Below are 23,738 nucleotides of genomic sequence, written 5' to 3'. Positions count from 1 at the left end.
AGCTCTAAAAACATTATGGGCGTTGCTTCTTCAAGCCCAATTTTGTTGGCCCTAGATGGGTTGTTACATTCAAAAGGACTTAAGATAAAGCAGAGTACTTTGCAGATGTTTTTAAGAGAAGCTGATATAGCGGCTCCTTGGTTTGCTTTTTCAGGGAGTCTTACGGTTCCCAGCTGGGACAAATTAGGGAAAGATCTAGATTTCGCTCATGAGCAAGGTACCTTGCAGGGTGGCATTATACCACTTTGGAAGTTAGTTAGAAGATGTATAACAGATGGTAAATGCCAGGAAGCTGTGAGTGAGGGTCAAGCTATTCTTGAGCAACTGCATGAGGAAAAATCTGAAGGATCATGTAGTGAAGTGGCAGAGAGTATTAAAAGTAACAGTAGTGAGAAGGCAAAAGAGCCTGAAGATAAAAATAGGAGAAGGCTCTACCCAGACTTGACTGAATTAAAAACGCCTGAGAACACAAGCGACTCAGAGAGTTCTGAGGACCTTGATATATTGTTACAACAACTACATAAGATAAAAATGAAAAAGAAGAAAAAGGAGACACAGGGCACACAGGCCTACTGTAAGAAGGGGAAGGGAGTTAACATTGGTCAACAAAACTCTGAGGAGGAGGAGGTAGAATATCTAGAAGAAGATATGGTGCCGATTGCCCCACCTCCGTATGTGGGGGGGAGCCAAGGTTCCGGGAGATCTTTTCATGCACAAGTTTGGAGGACAGTTAATACAGATATGGGACTTGCATACCCTGTATTTCAGGACAATAACAGGGGAAGATATCATGAGCCTTTAGACTTTAAGATAATTAAAACCTTGGCAGAATCTGTCCGCACTTATGGCATAGATGCCGCTTTCACTCTCACTCAGGTGGAGGGACTTACTAGATTTTGCATGACTCCCTCAGATTGGGCTAGTCTAGTCCGCGCTTGTGTTTCCCCAGGGAAATATTAGGAGTCCAAAGTTGGCTGTTTAATGTTTCTGGCAGTACCCAAGACTCGGAGCGAGATAGGAGACTTAAAATTACTTCACACAATTCACAATTGTTTAATGCTACATTACCCTCCTCAGCAGTCTGTCTCCAATCTCCGTTCCTGTTTCTTTTGGCTAATGTTACATTACAGGGGATGCTTAATTGCTCTAATATTACCTGTTATTTGTCTGAGTGTTGGAATGGCTCCTGGACTATGGCAATGGTTATGAAATTTCCAACCTTTGTCCCGATCCCAGTTACTGCAGATCCAGAATCCTTTCCTATTGTTGAACTGATTAGAGCCCGTAGAGATTTTGGAATTACGGCAGCCATAGTGACAGCTGTGGCGGTATCTGCTGCTGCAGCAGTTACAGCTGGAGTAGCCATGGCCAGCCAGGTTCAAACTGCTGCCACTATTAATCAGGTTATTCAACAAACATCCACCATACTTGAATCTCAAAATTCAATTAATCAACATATTTTGTCAGGGATTTTAGCTGCCAACCAAAGAATAGATTTACTCCAAGCTCAGGTAGAAGAATTGGCCGACTTGGTGCTTTTGGGTTGTGTTGATCAACGTGCACATTTATGTATAACCTCTGTCAGATTTTTTGATTCCAGAAATGCCTCCCACATCATCGGGGAGTATCCGTCCGAAACCTGGTCCATGGAAGCAGAAAACATGATCCAGTCTCAACTAACCCAGATAGCTGTCTTGAACAGTACCCGTGTCGATCCTGTGACTTTGGGTCAATTCACCGATTGGATATCTTCTGCTTTTTCCTTCTTCAAAGAGTGGGTGGGGGTAGGCATTTTTGGGGCAATGTGTTGCACTCTGTGGCTTCTCTGTCGCCTTAAGGCCCGCAGTGCTCACGATAAGGCTATGATCATACAAGCTCTTGCAGCTTTAGAAAATGGCAACTCGCCTCAAGTCTGGCTTGCGCATCTTAAGCAGTAAACCTTTGTCATGGTCGTTACACCCCAAGTTATTATAACATTGCACTGGGATCGACATGACTTTCCTTGTTATTCTCTTAGTGTTGGAAAGCCCTTGCACTCTGCCGGTCTTACTGCCATTGCACGCAGATGGGTTTCCACACTAGTGCTTTTCTATCGCCTTAAAGTTCGTGCCTTTCTTTCAGGGTGCTGTCAACTTGTTTGTCATTATAAACAGCCACAGTTCAGCCTCAGCTATCCCCCTTCGTCCACCATCGTCACGATACAGGATGCGAGGCAAGGCACTGCACTTGAGTGATCCTTGACGTGGACCTCAAGGAGAGCATGTCCTATTGCATGCGGGTTAGACGCGTCCACGCCCCGCCCCACGAAAAAAGGCGCCGGCTGATATGGCCTCAGATCTGGGGAAGGGCCCTCCTTAGGACTGAGCCATACTATGCAGCCACTTCTGCACAGTGGGATAGGACCTCTACTCTCGCCTGTATTGTTTTAAGAAAACAGAAAAGGGGGAACTGTGGTGAGCCGCTTCTGCTGTTTCTGCAGACTATGGTCGCCATTACAAGATGACGCTGGCTCCACTGTGGTCTGTGACAAACAACTTCTTATCTGGGAAAGTTGGCACATGATTTTTCACCACCCTGTGAGAAAGCTCCACGCGGCAGCTTTGCATTGGGGCTTGGGATGCTTTATTAAGGCTGGGAGGGGCATCCGAGAGAGAGAAGAAGAAATATCCAGGGCCTGAATAAACTGTTGAAAGAAGATTCCCGAGTTGCGTCTTCTTTGCGGGCAAGGGGTCGCGACACCCAGGGAGGCCATAAAGAAGGAGGATGGAGACAACTTCACCCACAAGGAAGCCGGCTGCGCCCAGAGGCCCTTCTCCCTGGATTTTCAGGCCCACTCCATGACCAAAGCCATTTTACCTAAACAGGACGAGCCAATTCTGGAGAACCCTGGCTCTAGGCTGTCCCCTCAGGATACAAGGTTTCCATCTGGACCCCGCGACAAGTTTTGGGAAGGGGGAGGTTCTGACCCCAGGATCCCTCCCCTCATGGACCCTCACTGCTCCCCAGAGTGGCAGGCTGAGGTGACCAGGGGAACTTCTCTCTGGCCACCGGAGACAGGCCAGGCTTACCTTTCCACCTGCAGGTTGACCTTGGAAGGCTCCACGTTGGGGTTTTCCCATTCCATCTGCGGGCAGTGCATGAAGTAGCAAAGGGTGTACAGGGCCTCGGGCTCCCAGTACAGCGCCCCCTGCTTGTGGTGTAGGGGGGTGCCGTTGCCGTGGTGCTTGGCGTTGAGGGGCTGCAGGTGATGCATGGCGCGGGACACCAGGTCACCTGTGGACAGAAGCAAGACGTCAGATCCTCCAGGAAGACAACACTCGCAGAGAAGCTGTGCCTGAAGATCTCTTTAGAGACTCTGATCATTGGGGTCCTTCCTTAACTGAAGCGACCCCAGGGGACCTCCAGGTCACATATCAGGCAGAGAGGAGAACATGTGTTCATCACGTGACTGTCAGGGGCTTACCGGACCTGGGAGCTGTGTCAAGCTCAGTGGCTGCCGGGGTCATTGCTCCTGTGCTTGTGGAACGCAAGGCAGGGGAAGCCTCTGTGCCCGGCTCCCAGGCCTATGTCAGAGCTAATGATATTTGCAGACACAAGAACGGGTTACGCTCTCCGACACTGTGCATATACTATTTGCTCTTTCCAGAACACTCTCCCCTCCTCTTAAATAATTCTCCCCTCCTCTTAAATAATTCTTTAATTAAAGTGAAAGAGGCTCATTTTGTTTTACTTAAATACATCTATCTAAAAAAAGGAAAATGATGTCACTATCACAAATGGAAGAATATCAGTCCATGGTCCAAAATAGAAAGTTGATGGAAAAGTAAATCCAGCAAACACAGAGCAGTGTAATTCATTTCTAGCTGAATTCTGGCCCCGCTTTCTTTTATTCCAAATAGTAAGTGTTAGACAAGGGTCAGGGGCTCATATCCAACAGAGTCTTTCTTCTTAAAGTAACAAATGAATGGGAAAGAATCACTCTGGGATTGGTATTATTCAACGCACTGCATTGTCCAACTTAGAATCATCCCATGCACAGCAGACTGGATTGTACACTAGGACGCTAGGACGCTGTGATGGTTAATTGGATGTGACAGTGTGGCTGGGCTTCGGTGCTCAGTCATTTGGTCAGACCCTGCTCTATATGTTGCTATGAGGATATTTTTTAAAGGTGTAATTAGCATTGAGATCACTAGACTTTGAATAAAGCAGATGACCTTCCGTAATGTGGGTGGACCTCATTCCATCAGTTAAAGGTATTAAAAGTTCCCCAAAGAGGAAGGAATTCTGCTACGGGCAGCATTAACTCTTACTAGAATTTCTAGCCTGTGGGTCTATCTGGTAGATTTTGGACTTGCAGCCAGCCCCATGACCAAGTGATCCAATTTTTTTTTAAATATTTACTTTTTAGTTGTAATTGGACACAATACCTTTATCTTATTTATTTATTTTCATGCGGCGCTGAGGAGCAAACCCAGGGCTCATACGTGCTAGCCAAGCGCTCTGCCACTGAGCCACAACCCCAGCCCGTGATCCAATTCTTAAAATAAATTTTTCTCAGTCTTTCTTCCTGTCTACACACACACACACACACACACACACGTGTGTGTGCAGACACAATCTCTGATGCGGTGCCAGCCTCCCCAGGCCCGTGCCTCACTGTCCAGCAGAAATCTAGCCTTCAGACCTGCACATTCTCCACCCTCCCGCGGAACATCTCCACCTTTGCCTGCAATCGAAACCCAGGAAAGTGTGGCAGAGCAGGAGGGAGGGGCTTCTCCTCTGGAGGCTTAGAACTCCTATCTAGGTTTCTGTGTCCCAATGGGGGGCACTACCTCAAAATATGATTGACAGTGGGGGCTTTTTGGGAGTCAGCTGTGGGGCTGTTGGCCCTCTTTAAGGGGAGTCAGCTGTGGAAAGGTCCTCAGAGCTCTTTCCTACCCAGTGCAAATATAGCTTCAAAATCCTTCTGGAGGCAAGATCTTAAGCAGTCGTTATTTCTGATAAAAGTTGTCAGAAGAAAGAAGATCTCTTGAGTTACCTGAATTCCAAGGCCACATGAGGACAAGCTAACTAGAGTACAATCCAGGGGCTTAATACCTGGACAGCAAGGGCCAGGGCTGAAGAGACCACAGTCAGGGGTGTGATGGCTACTTATAGATGCTAACTTGACTGGACTAGGGGATGCCCAGATAGCTGGTCAGGCATTATTTCTGGATACATATGTGAGGGCGGTTCTGGAAGAGATTGGCATTTGAACCAGTGGACAGGGTAAAGAAGATCTGCCCTCACCCATTGCAGGCAGGCACTGTCTAATCAGCTAAGGGTCCTGAGGGAACAAAAAGGCAAATTCCCTTCCTATTTTTCAGAGCTGAAAAACCCTCTTCTCTTGTCCTTCTGCCTTCTGCTTGAGGACACAGGAACAAGGCACCATCTCGGAAGCAAAGAGAGCCAGCTCTCACGACGCCAAACCTGCTGGCACCTTGATCTTGGAATTCCTCCATCTCCACACCTCTGAGGAAATACATTTCTAATCTTTAAGCTTTCCCAGTCTCACGTACTTTGCTATAGCAGCACCAATGATGGAGACAGGGGGGTTGCTTCCCTACACCTCTTCGAAATTTACCATTCCTAGTCCAGAGCTTGCTCTTCCTCTCTCCATTTCCCACAGCGGGAAAACACACCCAAGAAATTAAAAGAAGAATCAGGGAAAGACGAGCTCCTTTAGAGGCAGGTGGGGAGGGAAGCCAAGGAGCCACAGATGGGAAACATGGAAGACCACTGTTCTAAAGAGTACGTCCACACCGACGTGCCAGGAAGCCTGGTCCATCGGATCAATGGCCCTGGGCCCCCCGCAAGGCTGACCGGGCTCTGCCCTGAAAACTGTGAACGGCCCACATTTCTTTATTGTGGCTAGTTATGGCCATTGTCATGAACCCTGAAAATGTGCAGCCGGGCAGCTTGGTTTGGGGGCCATGGGACGAGGCTGTGGGGGTGTTACCAAGCCTACACCCCGCGCTTCCTGTGTGGGGTGCAGTTCTGAGAACCCTGTGTGGACTGTTCCAGGGCCACACAACCCCGTGACGTGGGTCCTCACAGCACACGCATCTTACCAATGAGGAGAGTGAGTGACCTCCCTGCCACAGAGGGTAAGAACAGGCTCCCGGCCACTGCCACGGGCTCGAGGGCACAGCAGGCCACCTACAAGGGCAAGGGAGGGGTCTTCATGCTGTGGCAGTAGCCCTGACTCATTAAGGCCTGCAGGATCACAGCAGCCTCGGCACACCAGAGTCGGGGCAGAGAGCTCCGTGCCCGTCTGGCTGCCATCTACTGGTGGCATCTGCTGCCCCGTGCAGAGGAGGGGAGGGCGGTGTGGACACGGTGCAGCTGCAGGACGGACGGGGGGTTTCCAGAACTGCCCTCGGCTTGGGTGTCAGGGTTGGCAAAGGTGGCCCCAGCCACAGCAGGAGAGGGGTGTGGGGCTTCAGGCAGGTTCTGGGGGGGTTACGGCCTCAGATTCTGGGCAGCCCCATGCTGAGCCCCAGCAAGGCAGGAAGAAAGAGTGGCTATGGGTTGTTGGCCACCTGGGGACTCTCAAAAGCTTCTGGGAGGTTTTGTCCTATGTCACCTATCTCACCTGGGGACACAGTCCTATGTCACCTGGGGATTACCAAACACTGGGTAAGGGGCTGCCTTTCAGTGAATTGGCAGGATCTGAGAAACTGAGGGCGGCCAGGCTGAGGGACAGGGAGGACAGCATGAAGGGCTTGGCTCCCCAGGAAGTGACCCCTCCCAGCACTCCCCCGTCCTAAACAGCAGGAGGGCTCGGGAACGTGCTGGAAGAGGCCCCGAGAGCCAGGACTGGCCCCTTGTTGGTCCAGCCCGCCCTCCCAGGTGTCCTCTCTGCAGTGTCCAATAGCAGGAGACCATAATGGTCACTATTATCATGAAAAATGGAAACAGCTGTCATCCATTAATCACGGAGGCCACGCCAGGCACGCGGAGCACCTGCTGGACACTGTGTCCAGCCCTCTGGGTGCTCCTCGTGGTGTGGATCAATATTATCTCAATTTTGCAGCTGTGGTCCCCAACTGATCTTGCCTCCCGGGGCCATTTGGCAGTATCTGGAGACATTTGGGATTGTCACGTTCAGGGGCTACTGGCACCCAGTGGGTCAAGTTTCGGGATGCTGCTAAATGTCCTGTACGGATCTGATGACGGGGTAGTCCCCAAAAAGAATGTCCACCATGCCCAAAGAGGGAAACCCTGTCTTACAGATAAGAAAACCGAGGCCCCAGGCTACAGGGTTAGTGGGGGGAAGACAAGGTTCCAACCCCCAGCGCATCTGGCTCTCAGGCCTGTGTGTCTTCACCCCCCCGGGACCCGGGTCCCTCTCTCAAAGGCTGCCACAACAGCTGGCCAGCTGTCCGTCCGTCTTGGAGCAATTGAGCATGGTGTAGCAAAGGTATTAACCCATGTCCCAAGCCCTCAGCCATAAAGCCCACTTCTGGGAATGTGTCCTAGAGTAAGAATTCAAAATCCAACCAAGTCTTCATTCACAAGGGTCTGCACCCAAACCCTATTTACGGGCTCTAAAGTTTGACCCAATGAATTTTCGCATATAAAAAGCTTGGCTCAGGGAAGCCTCGATTAGCCACGAGATTAAATAGTCCATCCGTGAGGTCATTAAAGATGCTCACGCCTCTCTGCAACAGTCCGAGGAAGAGCCTTCATGTTAAAATGGCTAATGGCAAAAAGGAAAGTGCAGAATTGCGAACACTGGGATCAGGATTATGGTTTAAAAACTGTGCATAAAGTAAGTCACGGGCAGGGAAAACCCAGCGTGTTGACCAAAGCTTTCTCCGCCCGTGGGGATTAAGGGTGACATTCCCATCCCACTTTTCTCTAGTCTCTGAACTTTGAATTCTGCCGTGTGCTATTTATATTATCAGAATCACAAGCTCACCGCGTGGTATTTACCTTCCACATCCAGGGTTAGATGAGAACACGCTTATTTTTCTGCCTCTCTCTTTCAAAAGCTCCCATTAAATAACATGAAACAAGAAAAATCAAAAGGGAGTAGAGAAGAGAAGGGGCCCACATCATGGCCCCTCCACCACCTCTTCCCTTCCCCAGGAGCTGGGAAGCCTGGCTGCTGGGCACCCTCGTCCTGGGTGGGCTAGGTGCTCCCTGGGTCCTCAGGCCACCACGCAGCTCGCCCTGCCATTCCAGGCTCCCTGGTTTGGTGACTGTGGTCTCGCTGTGGGTTGCCCTTTCTTCTGTCCCCCAGTTACTGAAGACTTCAGGGACGTGATCAAATGCCTCTTCTTCCAAGGAGCCCTCCAGGATGCCCCCAGTCAGAATCAAGTCGCCCTTTTGCCTACATGCTACGATGTGCTTGCTTAATTATGTGGCACTTCACTGTTAACTGTCTGCATCTCCCGTGCTGAGCCTCAAGGGCAGAGACCGTGCCTCGTACCCTGGGAAAAGGCAGCATGGGGTAAGACTGCCTGAATCTGAGTCTCCAAATTGCCACTATCTAGCTGTGTGACTCTTGGTAAGTTACTTAACCTCTCTGAAAGCAGGAGTCATTATGACATAATGGATTTGTTATGTGGATTAAATGAAAAATATCCATGAAGTACATAACCTTGGTCTGCTCATTTGTAAAATGGGGATAATAATAGTACTTCCTCCACAGAATTAAATGAGGAAATACATATAAAGCATTCAAAGTACTTGGAACCGGGTGTGGTACACTGTGTATGCTTACTCAGTACTCAGCACTATTCTTCTATCATCACCATGTTTGTCATCATCACCATCATCATTATCTCATCTCCATTATCACCTCCACCATCATCTCCATCACCTTCATCATCTCCATCACCTCCATCATCTCCACCATCTCCATCACCACCATCATCTCCACCATCATCTCCATCACCTCCATCATCTCCATCATCACCACCATCATCTCCATCATCACCACCATCACCTCCATAATAATACCATCACCTCCATCATCTCCATCATCACCACCATCATCTCCATCATCACCACCATCATCTCCATCAGCATCGCCATCACCATCACCTCCATAATCATCACCATCACCACCATCATCACCACCACCACCACCATGAGCGGCAGAGCATCACCTGGATCAGGGACCTCAGGTCTGTCTCCTAGGAGGACTGGCCATGGGAGACGGGCGGGCAGGGGGACTCCTCACATTACTGGTCCGCTTCACACCCCACCATCTCCATGTGCCATCGGCTGGCCCCTCTGCCAGCCTCATGAACCCCAAACAACAAATCCATTTGTCACTCGCTCCCCTGAGCTTGGGAACCTGGAATCTGGGCCTCGGAGAGGAGCCTACTTGAGCATCAATCTAGCGATGATCATGTTTCCCAACGTCAGCCCCCTGGGTCTCGACACCACCGCGTCGCTCCTATCTGTGGGTGGCTCATACAATTTATTTACTTAATATTTTGCTTTAAATTGGCTCGTTCACTCACACAAATGAATTTACTTACAAGGAAACTTCCTACCAGTGCCATAAATGGAAAACTCACATTCTTCTAGTACACATAAAACATGCATAGCAATTAAAGTGTTGTGTGTGTCACCTGTAATCATCCCCGTGCCTTCCTCTTACCAGCTCCCAAGAAGCTGTCACTCCGGTTTATGCATTTTAATGGGGGCTCCTTCTGCCCCAACCCACGCTGAGACAGTACCTTCGCTTCCTCCCCTACTCTTCATCTTACTCGCGGTTAACTAGCACTTCCGATAATAGGTTTAACTTGCCTCACCCAGACCTCTCCCCTAGGAAAGGAAAAAAAGAAGAAAGAAGAGAGGAAGGGACAGGGCTATGTATAATCCAGGTCATTAGGTGCCAACTAACCAGAAATTTGTTCTTATGGAGGAGGAGGGACGGAGGCACAGCAGAACTTCGTCTCTGGATTCAGGGGGAAGCTTGCCATCCACTCACTCATTCAGTCATTCATCAAATACATACCGAGTCCTACTGTGTGTCAGACATTGTTCTAGGCATCGGGGCTTCAGTGACGTTTACAAGAGCCTCAGCTCTCGTGGGAGCAGAGTCTGGTGGGGGAGTCAGAAAATGATCAAACTCACAGTGTGTCGGTAGTAATGAGTGCCGAGAGGGAATGAAAGCAGGAAGAGGGTACAGGGACTGAAGGGGAGGGGTTAGTGGGTGGCTTGGTCACAGGAACGCCTCTCCAAGGTGACATTTTGGCTGAGATCTGAATGAAGTGAGGGGGGAACCTCCAAGAATAGTGAGCCGTGGGTGCAAAGGCCCTGTGGTAGAAGCACGAGTGCCCATTCAAGACCTACCAGGAGGCCAGCAGCTACCTTGCCACCTGAGAAGGTTACAGGTACACCCCAGGGCCAGAGGCAGCAGGAGTCTGAGAAGAGCCCACCCACATTTCAAACAAGGAGAGAGAACCCTTGTCTCAGCCAGAAGAGTTGTTTCTATGCAGTTGTTTTTCTCCCCTGGAGACTTGGAGATAACCTAGAAAACCTTCTGATCCAGGTGTGAATTCATGGTCCTGTCTGATTTCCCAGCTGAGTGGGGACAACAGGTTCACATTATAGTGGGCAAAGACATCAGCAAGAGGCACTTTACCATGAAACTCTCATTTACGGGAACAAGAGAAGCAAACCCTGTAATTAACGACCTTCAGGTGGGGCTTGATCAGGCGCTTGGGGCGAGACAGGGGTGACAGGCAGAAAAGCCAGGATGAGGTCACAGAGGTGGACAGGACCAAAGGCAGGGATGAGCTGGTCCCCAAAGGAGGGAATCCAGGTCCCGTCTTCTGTGTGGCCTGGGTGGGGAGCGGGGCACACCTGCTTCCTCCAGCCCTGCTCCCCGTAAGGAGGTCAGCACTGCCCTGCCGACGCTGAGGTCAGCCACGAGGTGCGGCACCTTGGGAAGTTCTGGGGGTTCAGGGCCAAGGAATTCCCAGGACCTCGCGGTGTCCTGATGGAGCCTCCCTTCCACGTGTTCTAGATTGTGGCCGAGGTCCCTGGGCTCAGAAGTCCAGCGGGAAACGTCTCTGCTCACCTGAGCACCTTCTCCGTGTTTGGGTCTCCGCTAGTTCACTTCAGGTCACTCATGTGACACTCAGCGGCTGCTTCCCCAGCTCTGGGTGAGGCAGGAGGCGCTCAGAATACAAAGTGGGCCTGGCACCCACAGCAGAGGCCACAGGGGAAATGGTCTGAATCCCGACTCTGCCGCTTACGGGGCTGGGGAGCGCGGGGCAAGGCGAGGACCTTCCTAAGCCTCAGTCTTTCTCGTCTGCGCAACGGGAATGATGACCCCTGGGATGCATTCAAAGCATTTGGGACACAGTGACGGTTCCAGAAATGGAAATGGATGTTGGTCAGCTTTCCATCATGGTGACCACATCCCTGTCGGGACAAAGGATTTATTTTGGCCTGAGGTATCCGAGGTTTCTGCCTATGGTGGCCTGGTGCCATTGCTTGGGGCCCACGGTGGCACAGGGAATCACAGCAGAGTGGGGGATAGAGGAGGCTGCTCAGCTCCTGGAGGCCACGGGCTGGAGACTGTGGCTTCAGTGCAGGAGGCTTTGGGGGACATTCGAGATCCAAGCTGTAGCACCAAAACCGACTGGATGGCGGGAGGTGGCCACAGGCCGGTGGATCAAGCAGCCCTGGATTGTAATATGGCGCCCTGAGGAACTGGGCAGGGGTCCCAGGGAGAGAGCCTGGGGTGCAGGGCTGGATCCCCTATTTAGGGACGTGGTAACCTTTGTGAACGGTCCCATCTCCAATTTGTATCAGAGCATGGAATCCAGCCTGCACCCTATAGTGCAAACAGCAGGTTCCCCCCAGATGGCGGTCACAGCCCCTGCCCACCCCCTGATCTCACAGAGGGGCTCTTGGGTCTGAGTGGAGCTGTCTGCTGGACCTCCCTTCACCCCTTATCATAAAGTGGGGACCACAGAACACACGGAAGTCACTGCTGTGGGGATTTGTCATGGTGCCCTAGTGCGGGGACCCTCATCTGCTGGGATTGTCACCTGTTAAGAAAGAGGCTCTGCTCTTGACCCTGGCAGGCAGTGTTTTCCTGCTGAAGACCCTTCTCCATCTCCCCTTGGCTGCAGAAATGTGGTTACCTCAGCAGGTAACCTGTGAATAGGAAGAGCCGCTCTCTCTGTATGCAGAGAGCCAGTCTGTGTTGGACCCCAGGGCCAGCCGGCTAGACCACAGGCAGATCCAGAGAGGCCACCCTGAACCTTCTGTCGACCTGACGGCTTATCAAGTGCTTCTGCGCACGCTCTCGGGGCTGACTTGACGGATGTTCGGAACCCACTCGCAATTCACAACACCCATCTGTGTGCGGCAATTCGCACATGAAAGTCAACATTCAGTGATGACAGGGCTTAATTTACAGAGCAAATTATCCTTAAAAACAATTTATACAGCAGGTTGAGCCTGCAGGCTGCCTGCGCAGGGGGCGTGTGGATCTGTTCAGCAGGTGCTTGCTTTGACGAAGGCACCAGAATTATGCAGGGCCCCTCAGGGGTCTGGGGTCAGGAGGGGGCTTTGGGCTATCCCAGGAACAACCTCTGAGACATGGGGTGGGGTGGGGTCAGGTAAAAGGGCCACCTGGTGCAGGGGCCTCATCCCTGGCAATACCCATGCAGACAGGTCCCAAGGCTGCAGCCAGATTCTACACGTCCAGGGTCAGGGTCATGTCCTGGAAATTAGCAAAGCCCCAGATGGGTGGCATTTCTTCTTCTAGTCATGTCTCCCAGGTGCTGCTGGGACACGTGTCTGCACACCCTGGGAGCAGAGATTCCATCGTCCCGGTCCAGCTGTAGATAACTCGAATGGCATTCGCCCACATCTGTGCCTCAGAATCACAGGGACATCAGACCTGCCACTAGAGCTTGTGAATTCACATTCAATAAAAGCCCAGCATGACTGGGCCACAATTTAGGTTTAAAAGATTTGGATAACTGAATATGAACACTGGTTTCCTCTGTAGTCCTGCGTACAGTGTGCATTTAAAAGTATTCTGAGCCAGGGTCCCTCGGCTTCACCACATTGCCAAGGGGGCTTCAGAACAGTTGGATGACTGACAGCCAGAAGACACGGTGATGAGAGGCAGCTCGTGGCTTCAGGGGTCTGAAGTGGGTGTCCCTGGCTAGAGGGGCAGGCCGTGGCCCATGGGGGATGCCCGTCTTGGGTGGGCAGGGAATCCCTCTGGGTCCTGAGTCTCTTCCTAGTTCAGGGTCTGCTCGAGTTGCAGGACCAACCCCAACTTCAACCTAAATCGACCATTTCTGAGATCAATGCTCTGACTCCATCAGGAACTAAAACAGCAAATTCGTTTGGACGATCAATCGTATCATGAGGAAGCACGGTGCCATTTTCTTCCGGTTGGTCAGACTTAGCACAACCCTGAATTTGGTGCACAAGGTGTCGAATTATTCCTTGAACTTGGGACACCCCAACTCTGACGGCCCCTTTCTTCTTTCTACCTTTCTGCCTCTTTTTTTCTACTTTTCTGGTCGGCTCTTCCTTCCTCCCTCCCTCCTTCCTTTCCTTTAGATTTCCTGAAGGCCTACTATGTGCCAGAGAGCATTCTTGGTGTTGCTGTTATATTAGTGAATAAATCAAACGTTCCTACTGTCAGGGAGAATAGATGCGAGTTGTGAGAGATGACTAAAACCAGGAAAGTAAAATATAAAGTGCCCAGGGGTCAGGGGAGGTGAATGGCCACCAAATGGGGACTGGGTTCCGGTTGGGTGATGCAAATGACCTATGATGGTGAACGTGACGGTGGCTATGGTTACACAACTTGGTAAACACACTAGAAACGACTGACTTACTACAGAAGTGAACCGTATATGAATTATATTGCAATGAAGCTGTTATAAAAAAAACCCCAAAGAATGTACAGACTACGTCAGGATGGTGACTACCAGACACAAAATGTCAGCAGTGGAGGGGGACAGAGTGGCTATGATGGCATGTGTGCCTCCCCAGAATTCCTGCTGACGCCTCACCCCATGTGATGATAACACAAGGTGGGGCCTTTGCCAGGTGAGGGTAGGGCCCAGGCTGGGGTCAGTGGTCTTGTGAGAAGAGAAGACCTCCCCACCTCCCCCCACTCCTCCATCCATCCATCTCTCTCTCTCTCTCTCTCTCTGCCACATGAGAACACAGTGAGAAGCTCTTATGGGAACTGAACTGCTCCCCACCTTGACCTTGGACTTGCAGCCCCCAGAACTGTGCAGGTCAGTGTTTTCTGAGCCACCTGCCTCCCGCGGGGTTCCAGCCACAGCCTGAGCTGATGGACACAGGAGCCCTCAGGGTGTTACGATTTTAAATGGGGTGGCCAGAGCTGCCTCTCTGAGGAGGGGACACGGGTGCCTCTTGAAGATCTTGAGGGAGCCAGCCATGGTGATCTGAAGGGAGCGTCAGGCAGAGGGGACACAGGTGCCCAGGTCCCCAGGCGTGCCCGAGATGTTCAAGGACAAGAAGGTGCCAGAGGAACAGTAGAGGAAGATGTGTGGGGGGGGCACTGGGAGGGATTCTGAGCATTTTGGCTTTCCCTCTGGGTCAGAGGGGGTCAGTAGAGGATTTGGAACGGGATGGGGGGGCAGTGATCTGACTTGTGATTTAAAGCTGGCGCCGTGTGTGGCCAGGCGCTGGGGCGCACGCTGGTTATCCCAGAGGCTCAGGAGGCTGAGGCAGGAGGATGATGAGTTCAAAGCCAGCCTCAGCAAAAAGTGGGGCACTAAGCAACTCCATGAGAACCCGTCTCTAAATAGAATACAAAATAGGGCTGGGGGTGTGGCTCAGTGGTGGAGTGCCCCTGAGTTCAATCCCTGGTAACCCCCTGCCCCCAAATAAAAGGATCCTGGCACAGAGACCGACAGTGAGCAGCCCCTGTCTATGCAGCACCTGTGTGCTGTGGGCCTGGCCCAGCCCAGTGGGCTTTCACTCAGGGCATCACCACCCGCAAACCCCACGCTGGGCACCACTATTTCTTGTGTTTTATAGAAAAGGAAAATGAGGACCAGAGATGAGCAACTGGACCTCGACTAGTGGTCAACTCCCAGGCCCTGGCTCAGGGCCCACCTGGCTCAGGGCCCACCCCTTCCCCACTGCATTAATGTTATCTTGTGTACACAGCAGGCACTCAATAAATCGTCACCTGGCTGGTTACAAAGCCTGAGTGCTCTGAGGGGCTGGTGGTGTCCCTTTAGGCCACAGAGGATTGTCATGGCGCCGGGGCTGGAGGAGCAGCGTCACTTACTCAGCTCGGCGATGCTGCCCACGCGGGTGGCCAGCAGGGACTGCTCGATGGTCCTCAGCTCCGACTGGCTGAACATGGGCAGCTCCCCGGGCTTGCTGGCGCGCTGCGGGTCTCGGTGCAGGTTCAGGCTGTCCGGCAGGCACAGCACCCCTGTAGCCGAGGGAGATAAGAAAGAAGACGGACTGTTACCGCTCAGGTCACCAGGGAGGGCTGCAGGACCCCAAGCGGCGGCAGGGTTGTACTGAGGAGCCAACAAGGAACCGAAGCCCAGGACCCCTTCTAGCCGTGGTGTCTGGCTGGTTCAAAGGGTCCCCTCAGAGTCCTGATCTTAACAACCTCATAGGCATTTGTCCCCAGGCACACATTTCCAAGAAATGCAATCCTCCCCTTGGGCCTGGCAGGGATTCTGTCCACCTGGAGATGCTGCCCATGAACCCCATGGTCACTGCCCCGTCCTCCTTCCCTGAGCTGCAGCCCTGAGCATCCTGGGGGGCAGCTGCTGGCCGTGGCCTCCGAGGGCTTGCCCAGCAAATGGAACTGGGTGACTAGGCTGTCACGCTTGGGACAGGCTTATGGCTCTGTCTGCAGAGCTGTGTGTTGGGAGGTAGAAAATCCCCCAGGGATTTTGGCAACTTATATGGTGAATACCCCTGGAAAGCCCTAGAATCCAATTATTTTCTTCCTTTCTTTCCTGTTCCCTAAACATCTATCGAGAACCTGAGGTCTTGCTTGCATAGATTCCTCAAATATTCCCTCTTCCTTGGCTACCCTAAGGCAGTGTGGGCTTCTTAATTCTTGACCTTCAGCCTTGATGACTTGACTGTTAGACTCAAAGGTCTCAAAAGCACTTTTTCTACTTCATCTCATGCCCTGACTGGCCTGCTGGTCTGGGGTGAGAGTTACATGCAGCAGATCCAGGAATGACTGGCCCCTTAGAGCTTCCCCAGACACCCCTGAGATGGGGCCTCTTTCTTACTCACCATTGTTAGGGTGAAAGCTAACAGATACAATCACTAAGTACCAGTCACAGAGGACACAATGAATAAGGCCGGCACTGCTCTGTGTTAGGGACCAAGACAGTGACACAGTATACTTCATCCTTGTCCTCAGGGATGCCCAGTCGGAGTGAAGGAGAGACACTACTACATACAGAGCCATAAAACCATGTGACAAGTTAGGAATGAAGTGCTTTCTTATCAGGAATCCGAAGAACAAGGAGTAGGTGGTGATTAGGAAGCGTTTGTGGAACGCCTGCTGAGTTGTGAGGGAGATGGAGGCAAAGGCCAAGTGGCTCACGTTCGCTCTTCATCCCGCTGGAAAGGACTCTCCTTGGAATGTGGGTGTCTGGTCAGGTGACCTGCCACACCCCCCTCTGACCCTTGCTGCCCATCAGTGGTTGCGGCTTCACGGGGCCCTTACTTCATCCCTAACAGAGGCTGAGACAGGGGGCAGGCCACGTACCAGGTGGGATTTTTTTTAAATGACTAATAATAATGGATAAAGGGTACAAATGAGCATTAGATTTCTCATATGGTATCATTGGGAAATGGAAGTTGATTTGTTTCTAAGATTCTCCTCCAACCACTTGCTTTTCAAATACTTCTGTGACTCAGAAGATTATGTTTTGTATCACGGCCCAGGAAGTAAACACACACACACACACACGCACACACACACACACACACACCACACTCATTTTCACAAAAATATTTTTCATGGATGGAAAACAGCACCAATCCTTCCTCTGTGTGAGACAGCCTCCGTGTTTGCCGGGGTTCTTCCTTACCTCTTCTCCTATCTTATTAATAAAATAAGCAGGCTGCAGCCCCCTGAATGATTTCATGACCCGCTCATGGGTCGTAAAAGCAGTTTGGAAAACTCCGTGGATGGTGCCACCACACAGCCTGGACTACCTGGTCTGTCCCATTTCACTGTTTATTGGACACAGCCTGGGGCCACACCTCGGGGACGCTCGGCTTTCTGGGAAGACAAGCCCTTCACAGAAATGCCCACCTTGCCAGGCCACCCCTGCCACTCCCTCAGCCCTGTTATCCTCCGGGTGGCCCTAGGCAGGGGCGCTCTGAGTCGTGGTCTGTGCGCTCACCTGCTGTCACTCACCTGCTGTCAGAGGCCAAGCCAAGGGGATTGTGGGCTGGCCCCTCACCTGACACCTTGAGTTCTCTAGTTCAGGGACTTCCTGCCCCTAAGAAGCTCACTTCAGTAAGTACAGGGGCATCATGATCCCCAGCAAGTGACCCCAGTTTTAGGATAACAAGGCTCTCCACATTTAGGAAAAAGGGGTGTCAGAGAGTCGGCCAAGGGGATCCAGGAGCCAGGCCCTGATGGTGGGCAGAGCTCCACGCCTCCCTGCGTTGAATCTGGGCAGGTCGGGGAAGCTCTCTGAGGTTCCCTTTCCTCTGCTGTGAAATGGGGGGAACAGTAATGGCTTGTCTTTCTCCTGGGACTGCTGGGTGGGTGTAGGGCAAGGGAATTAAAAAGACGTAATGTGTATCAAAGGTTCTCCATATGCTAAGCAAAAAGTAGACTCTTCACATACGTAAACTAAGCGGAATCAGGCAGTGTGTGCAAACCCAGCCTTGGACTACTTATGGTTCAGCAGGTGGACAAACTATTTCCCTTGCAACGTATTCCTCTGCTTTCTAGAGGGTTATGCAATTTAAATGTGAGATTATAATGATTCAAAGAAGCTTTGAGAACTATGTTACAGAGATTTGGGACACCTACACTTGACAGGGTTTTCTTTTTGAGGACTACATGGTGTTCACACATCTACTGAAGTTATTTATTATTATTATTTTTTGTATAAAAAATCTTCTAGGTGAATAGGAAGGCCCAGTGTCGTATTTCAGTGTCAGAGCAGGCCTGAATTTGGGGCTGCTCATCAATTCCCATTATGGCAGCCAGGGACAGCCATGCCCTGGTGATTAAGAGCCCAGTTTAAAGACAGAGAGAACCAAGACTCAAATATGACTCAAATATCCAGGGAGCTTGGGAAAAACCAGGATCCAGGGAGCTTGCAAAGTCATTTCTCCCTGAAATCCTATTACTCCGGCGTGTCGAGCATTAACTAAGGAGAGAATTGATTCAAATTTTCAAAATCATCTATCATGGGTCCTAAAGAATGACCCATCGTGCCTCTGAGTGCCCACATTCCCACCCATAGAAGGCTGTGCTGCTCTGGGCCTGGTCTGGGCAGGGGAGAGGGGGCTGGGTATGACCTTGACCTTGACAGAACTGACTGCCCCTCCCTCCTGCTGCTGTCCCTTGCTCAACCCAGACAACCACTTCCTCTTCCTCCATCTCCAGTCAGCTTTGCTCCTACCAGAGAAGGGTTCAGCAAGCACCTCACAGACTTGCTGTGATGATTACACAAGATAACATACTTAAAGCCTCAACCTATATCTGCCCTGTTTCCACAGATTGTAGCTTTTTGAATTTACGGTCTGGATTCAAACAGATTTGCAGATCATCTTTGCAAAATCTCCTCCAACTGGGGAGAGGCAATCTTTGGTCAGGTCACTCAGGACACAAAACATGAGAACCACTGCTTTGGGTGGGACCCTGGACAAACCCCGTCTGGTCTTCTGTCCTGATGGGGCCCAGCTGCATTTCTCCTCCTTTCTCTCCTGTCTGTTACTGGTCCTAGGGGATGCTATCTACCCTTAAGCAGAAAACCAGGCCAGCCAGCCAACAGCATGTCCCACCCAGCCCTCTATGATGCACGGACAGTGGTGATGGAGGAGGAGAAGACCACCTAACTTTTACTGAGCGGGTCACTGTGGCAAACCTTTTACATATTCAAGTTCAATTTTCTTTTAATTCTCAGTCGCGCTAAAGGGTAGAGAACCAAATATTTTGGGGGGACAGTAAAAGGTAAAAGGTAAGAACAAAGTCTCTGAGTTCAAATGACCCAGGTTTGAATTCGGATTATATCACTTAATCACTTTTTTTTTTATTCACAGCATTTGCCTTGACTTGATATTTTATTATTATATTTTATTTGGTAATGACTTACTGTAGGCAACCAATGGTTTACCTGTCCTTGTGTGTGTGTGTGTGTGTGTGGGGCTGGTTATGGTGTAGCAATGGGGAGGGGTTGAGTCGGGAGGGGATGGCATCATCCCGTGCTGGGGAGGGCTGACCAGGTGAGCCTTGGTACCCTGGACCCGCGCTTGGCTCTGCTGGTCTGTCTCTGGCTGCACTAAGTCCTGCGGCCCAGCTCTACTTGATCTTCTGTTATTCCAGCACCAGATTCCACTTTAGCAACCAGGAAGCAGCAGCTGGGCGCAGCAGAACTGACCGCCCATCCCGCTGCTGGACGCTGCTCAGTCTGGACGCAGAGCAGCCCTTGAATAGGCAAAGAACCAGCTGGCCAGATGCAGACACCCGCTTGCCGGCTTCCCATGCAGCAGCCAGGGCTTTGACTTGGCTGCTGTGAGCCCTCTCCTCCCTCGATAAAGAGCTTCTCTCCACCTCCTGGCGGGGCTGGGAGGCTGTAAGGGGCTAATACATAGGAACAACGTGGCACAGAGAAGGGGGTCGATAAATGTTTGCTAATAATCTGAGTAAATGAAGATCTCAGAAGCAAAAGATTTAGGAATTCAATAACCCAGTCAGTGCCAGAAGTCTTTCCCTTACTGTTAAATTTATTAAGAAACAAGATAGGAAATTATCAGGTGTTTTTTTTTTTTTTTAATGCTTGTTCAACTGGCTTGGAAACCCCTTTCTATTTTAAGAGACTTGGCAGCAGGAAACGAATCCAGGGCTGGCTCGGTGAACCCGTTTGTCTATGAGAAGCAAGACCTGCTCCAAGGAGGATGTGCCCAGACCGTGTTTCCCACCAAATGAATTGCACGACAGGAATGTTCTGGGAGGTCTTGTGCCAAGCCACCAGAAGAAGTGAGATGGAGGAGGACAGAGATGGGCATTTCCAGAATCAGGTTCAAGAGCAGGCTCAGATACGGAGCTGAGACATAGGAGGAATAATGGCTGACCTTCCTACAAGAGCGGGGAGGTACTTGTGCTTCATTCTCTGAGCCACACACGTGGACAGGGCCCACAGGCCATGCCTGTCCTCCAAGCTCCCGGGTGGCTGGGGACACAGGCCCACCATCAGTGGAAGTAATTTGATACAACTGCAGAGCAGAGCTGTGTGTGGGTCCCAGGGGGTCCCGCTGTGTGTCCCAGCAGGGGGCCAAGTCAGCCTGGGAGCCTCGGGGTGCTGGGTGAGCCTGGGTGAATCCAGGGCAAGCTGGGACCCTGGGAAGCGGATGCTGCAAAGCAAAGCTGCAAGAGCACAGATTCTGAAGTCTGTCCTGGGCCGGATCCCAGCTCTGCTGGCTACCAGGGCACCCCCGGGGCATGCTCCTCTGTCTCCTTGTCGATCCCACGAGACGAGTCATGGCATTACCTTCCCAGGGCCCCAGGAGGAGTAAGTGAGCTTATAAAGTGGGGCTCGGCAAAAATCAACTAATGACTCTTCTTATTACTATATTAGGGGAGGACAAAGGCCCGAGGCCTGTGCTCTGCACACAGGGAAGTGACTGGGGGTGAAGGTGCAGAAGGTGGGAGGAGCCAAACTAGGAGGCGGGGGAGGGTCCTGGAGGACCTGGGGCATTGAGCCCCAAAGGGTTTGGGCTTCAGAACTAACCCTTCGCCTCCCACCAGCACGTTCCTCTCTCTTCCCTTTCATTATCCTGAACGGTGGTTTGGGCCCGCTCTCTCCATTTCTTTCTCCCACTCACTCTCTCTAGCCCTTGCTAGCTCCATTTTGGCTGGGTGTCCAGCAAGCTCTTGTCTATCTGTCCAGCCAACCTGAAGAGACTCGAGGAAGCTGCAGTTTTTAGAAAGCTCCGAGTCCAGAGGGGGAGGTCCTGAGACCAGGATACTCAGTGTGGTTGACGGGTGAGGAGACAGAGAGGGGCAGGGACAAGGTAGGACAGGGTCCCCGAGGAGGAGGTGGCCCAAGGTGACCCCACAAGCTTTTCTTCCCCAGGTGAGCCAGAGGCTTTTCCTCTTGGTCAGCTCAGGAGTGAGGGTAGCTAATTAAAATCTGGGCCAGGAGTATCATCCCTGAGTGCAAAATGGGAGATACGCTGTTTTGAAGGCACCGGGTGTGGTACAGGGAGCAGGGTCCGTGGGACGACAGGGTGGCTCTAACACTGAGAGCAGAACGTGGAAAACCCACTGTTAGAGAGCCACAGAGAAGCACAGGGTGACAAGCTCTGCTCATTCACTCACTCAGTAAGTATTAGCTGAGCACCTACTAGGTTCTAGGCACAGTTCTAGGTCCTGGGGTACTAGCAGAGAAATACTGAAAACCCTTACAATCCTGGGTACTTGTGTTCCAAACATATGTCTGTGTGTGGTACTGGGGACTGGGGACTGGTCCCAGGGTCTCGCAATGCTGGGCAAGTGCTGTACTACTGAGCTACATCCCAGCCCATTTTTAAATTTTACTGAGACAGGGTCTTGCTGCATTGCTGAGTGGGGCCTTGCATTTGAGATCATCCTGCCTCAGCCTCCTGCGTAGCTGGGATGTGCTTCTGTTCCCCCAGTTCCAAATGTGCATTCGAAAGACATCATTAGACTATGTAGCCACTTAGTGGTGAGTGCCCCGAGGGGGGAATGAGAGGAAGGAAGGAGGATGGGGAGATACTTGAAGGAAGTGAGGCTGTGTGCCGGGCACCCGCCTGTCCTGGGGGAAGAGCAGGCCAGTAGAGGGGACAGGAAGGGTAAGGGCCTTGGGGGGAGTGTCCTTGGCTGGATGGAAAAAGCAACAGAGGAAGCTGTGGGGGAACACAGCAGGTGGGAGGCCTGAGGAGTGCCCAGGGCAGGCGGAGCGGACCTCGTGGAAGGCTCCAAAGACTCTGGCCTTGACTCTGAGTGAGATGCAGGTCATTGGAGGGCTCCGAGTGGAGGGACAATGGGATGACCTGGTGGGCAGGGCTACAGCAGCTGGCGGGCTGGGGACAGACTGTGGCTGGGGCAGGGCAGAGCAGGTACAGTAGAGAAATAAAACAACGACCTTGATGTGAAGGGAAGGTGGAGCCGATGGACTTGCTAACTGCAGGTGGATGTGAGAAACAGAAGGGGTCGAGGATCATTCCAGGGTTTCTGACCTGGGCAACAGAAGGGATGGTTTACCACTTAGCGCAAGAGGGTTGGGTCTGGGAAAGGTCAGTTCAGCGGGAGGCACCTGTGGGTGGTCCGCCTGGCGATGCTCCTGCTCTCGCCCCCAGTGAACCAGAGCCTCATGTGTGAGCCCCAGGGTGGCCGTCGCTCCTTCCCTCCTTCCTCTCCCCTGTCACTAGGGACCATTGTCAAACATCCTTACAAGATTGCGGGTTCCCTCCTCTGCCTGCCCTGCCGGCTCCTCTCCCTGGCTCTGTCTGTACCCCACCAAGTCCTCAGCTCCATCCAGCCCGTAGGGGCTTCAGACAAGAGAGACTGGTTTCCCAGTGTCCTCACTCGTGTCCGCAGTGAGGAGGTCCTGGGCCTGGAAGACTCGGGAGCACCTGCTTCAGACTCCAACTCCTCAGACGGAGCAGGCTCCGAACCCCCAGTGACAGAATGCTATTTCTACCTCCAGCTAGGTCTCGGGTAGCTGTGGGAATGTCCGAGGTCCGCCAGATTTTGGAGACCATCTGGCTCCCAGGAGTAGCTGTGGCCTTTGGAAGTTCTCTGAAAAGCATCTTCCTTGCCTTATACCCAGAAGTGACACTTGTGGGCACTCAGTGTCATGTCATGGGATAAAACTAAGCCTTGGGGTGTGACGGACAGGGAAATCGTGTGCTAGAGTCACCAAAGTTAAGAAATCATCTTTTGCATTTCAATTAACACAATGGCAACGAAGCAGGGTAAAACAGTGAGGCAGATTTTTAGACAACGAAGACCATCTTGCTCTGTATCAAGACTCTTTTTGAATATTTGCAATCCAAATTCATTCATTGATCTATCCATACCATCCAACCATACATTAATGTATCATCATCCATCCATCCATCCATCAATCCATCCATCACACACCCATCCATTCATCATCCAATTGATCCATTATCCATCATCCATCCACCTACCCATTCATCCATCAATCACCCATCCATCCATCACTCACCCATCCATCATCCATATTCCAGATCATCCTTTAATTACCTAAACTATTTGAGCATCTACTATGTGCTACACATTGGGCTAAGCAACAGGGAATAAATATAGCAGGAAGTAGCTGCTCTCATGGAGCTTGACTTCCATGCATCTATCTACTCATCCATCCATCCACCCACTCATCTTTTTCTGTCCCTCTATCCATCCGCTCCACATAAGGTGTCTGTTTGGAACATTGATGAAAAGTTAAGACACAGACCCTGCCCTCGGGAAACTCACAATCTAGTGGGAT

General features: G+C 51.5%; 1 protein-coding gene across 2 annotated transcripts in view; it reads right to left on the bottom strand.

Moving 5' to 3' along the window:
• Abtb3 (ankyrin repeat and BTB domain containing 3) overlaps positions 1-23,738 on the bottom strand; it is a 260,855-nt gene that overhangs the window by 92,313 nt on the left and 144,804 nt on the right. For both annotated transcript variants that reach the window (XM_046429657.2, XM_046429656.2), the window contains exons 2-3: positions 15,320-15,469; positions 3,069-3,273 (exon numbers count right to left, since the gene is read on the bottom strand). In XM_046429657.2, the coding sequence (XP_046285613.1) occupies positions 3,069-3,273; positions 15,320-15,469 (355 nt within the window). The remainder of the gene's footprint in view (positions 1-3,068; positions 3,274-15,319; positions 15,470-23,738) is intronic.

This window comes from Marmota monax, unplaced genomic scaffold (genome assembly GCF_021218885.2).
Source record: "Marmota monax isolate L192 unplaced genomic scaffold, Marmota_monax_Labrador192_F-V1.1 WCK01_AAM20220418_F8-fsc00051, whole genome shotgun sequence".
Taxonomy (NCBI): Eukaryota; Metazoa; Chordata; class Mammalia; order Rodentia; family Sciuridae; genus Marmota; species Marmota monax.
The sequence above is the reverse complement of the archived record's forward strand: the minus strand, read 5'-3'. Positions and strand labels throughout refer to the sequence as shown.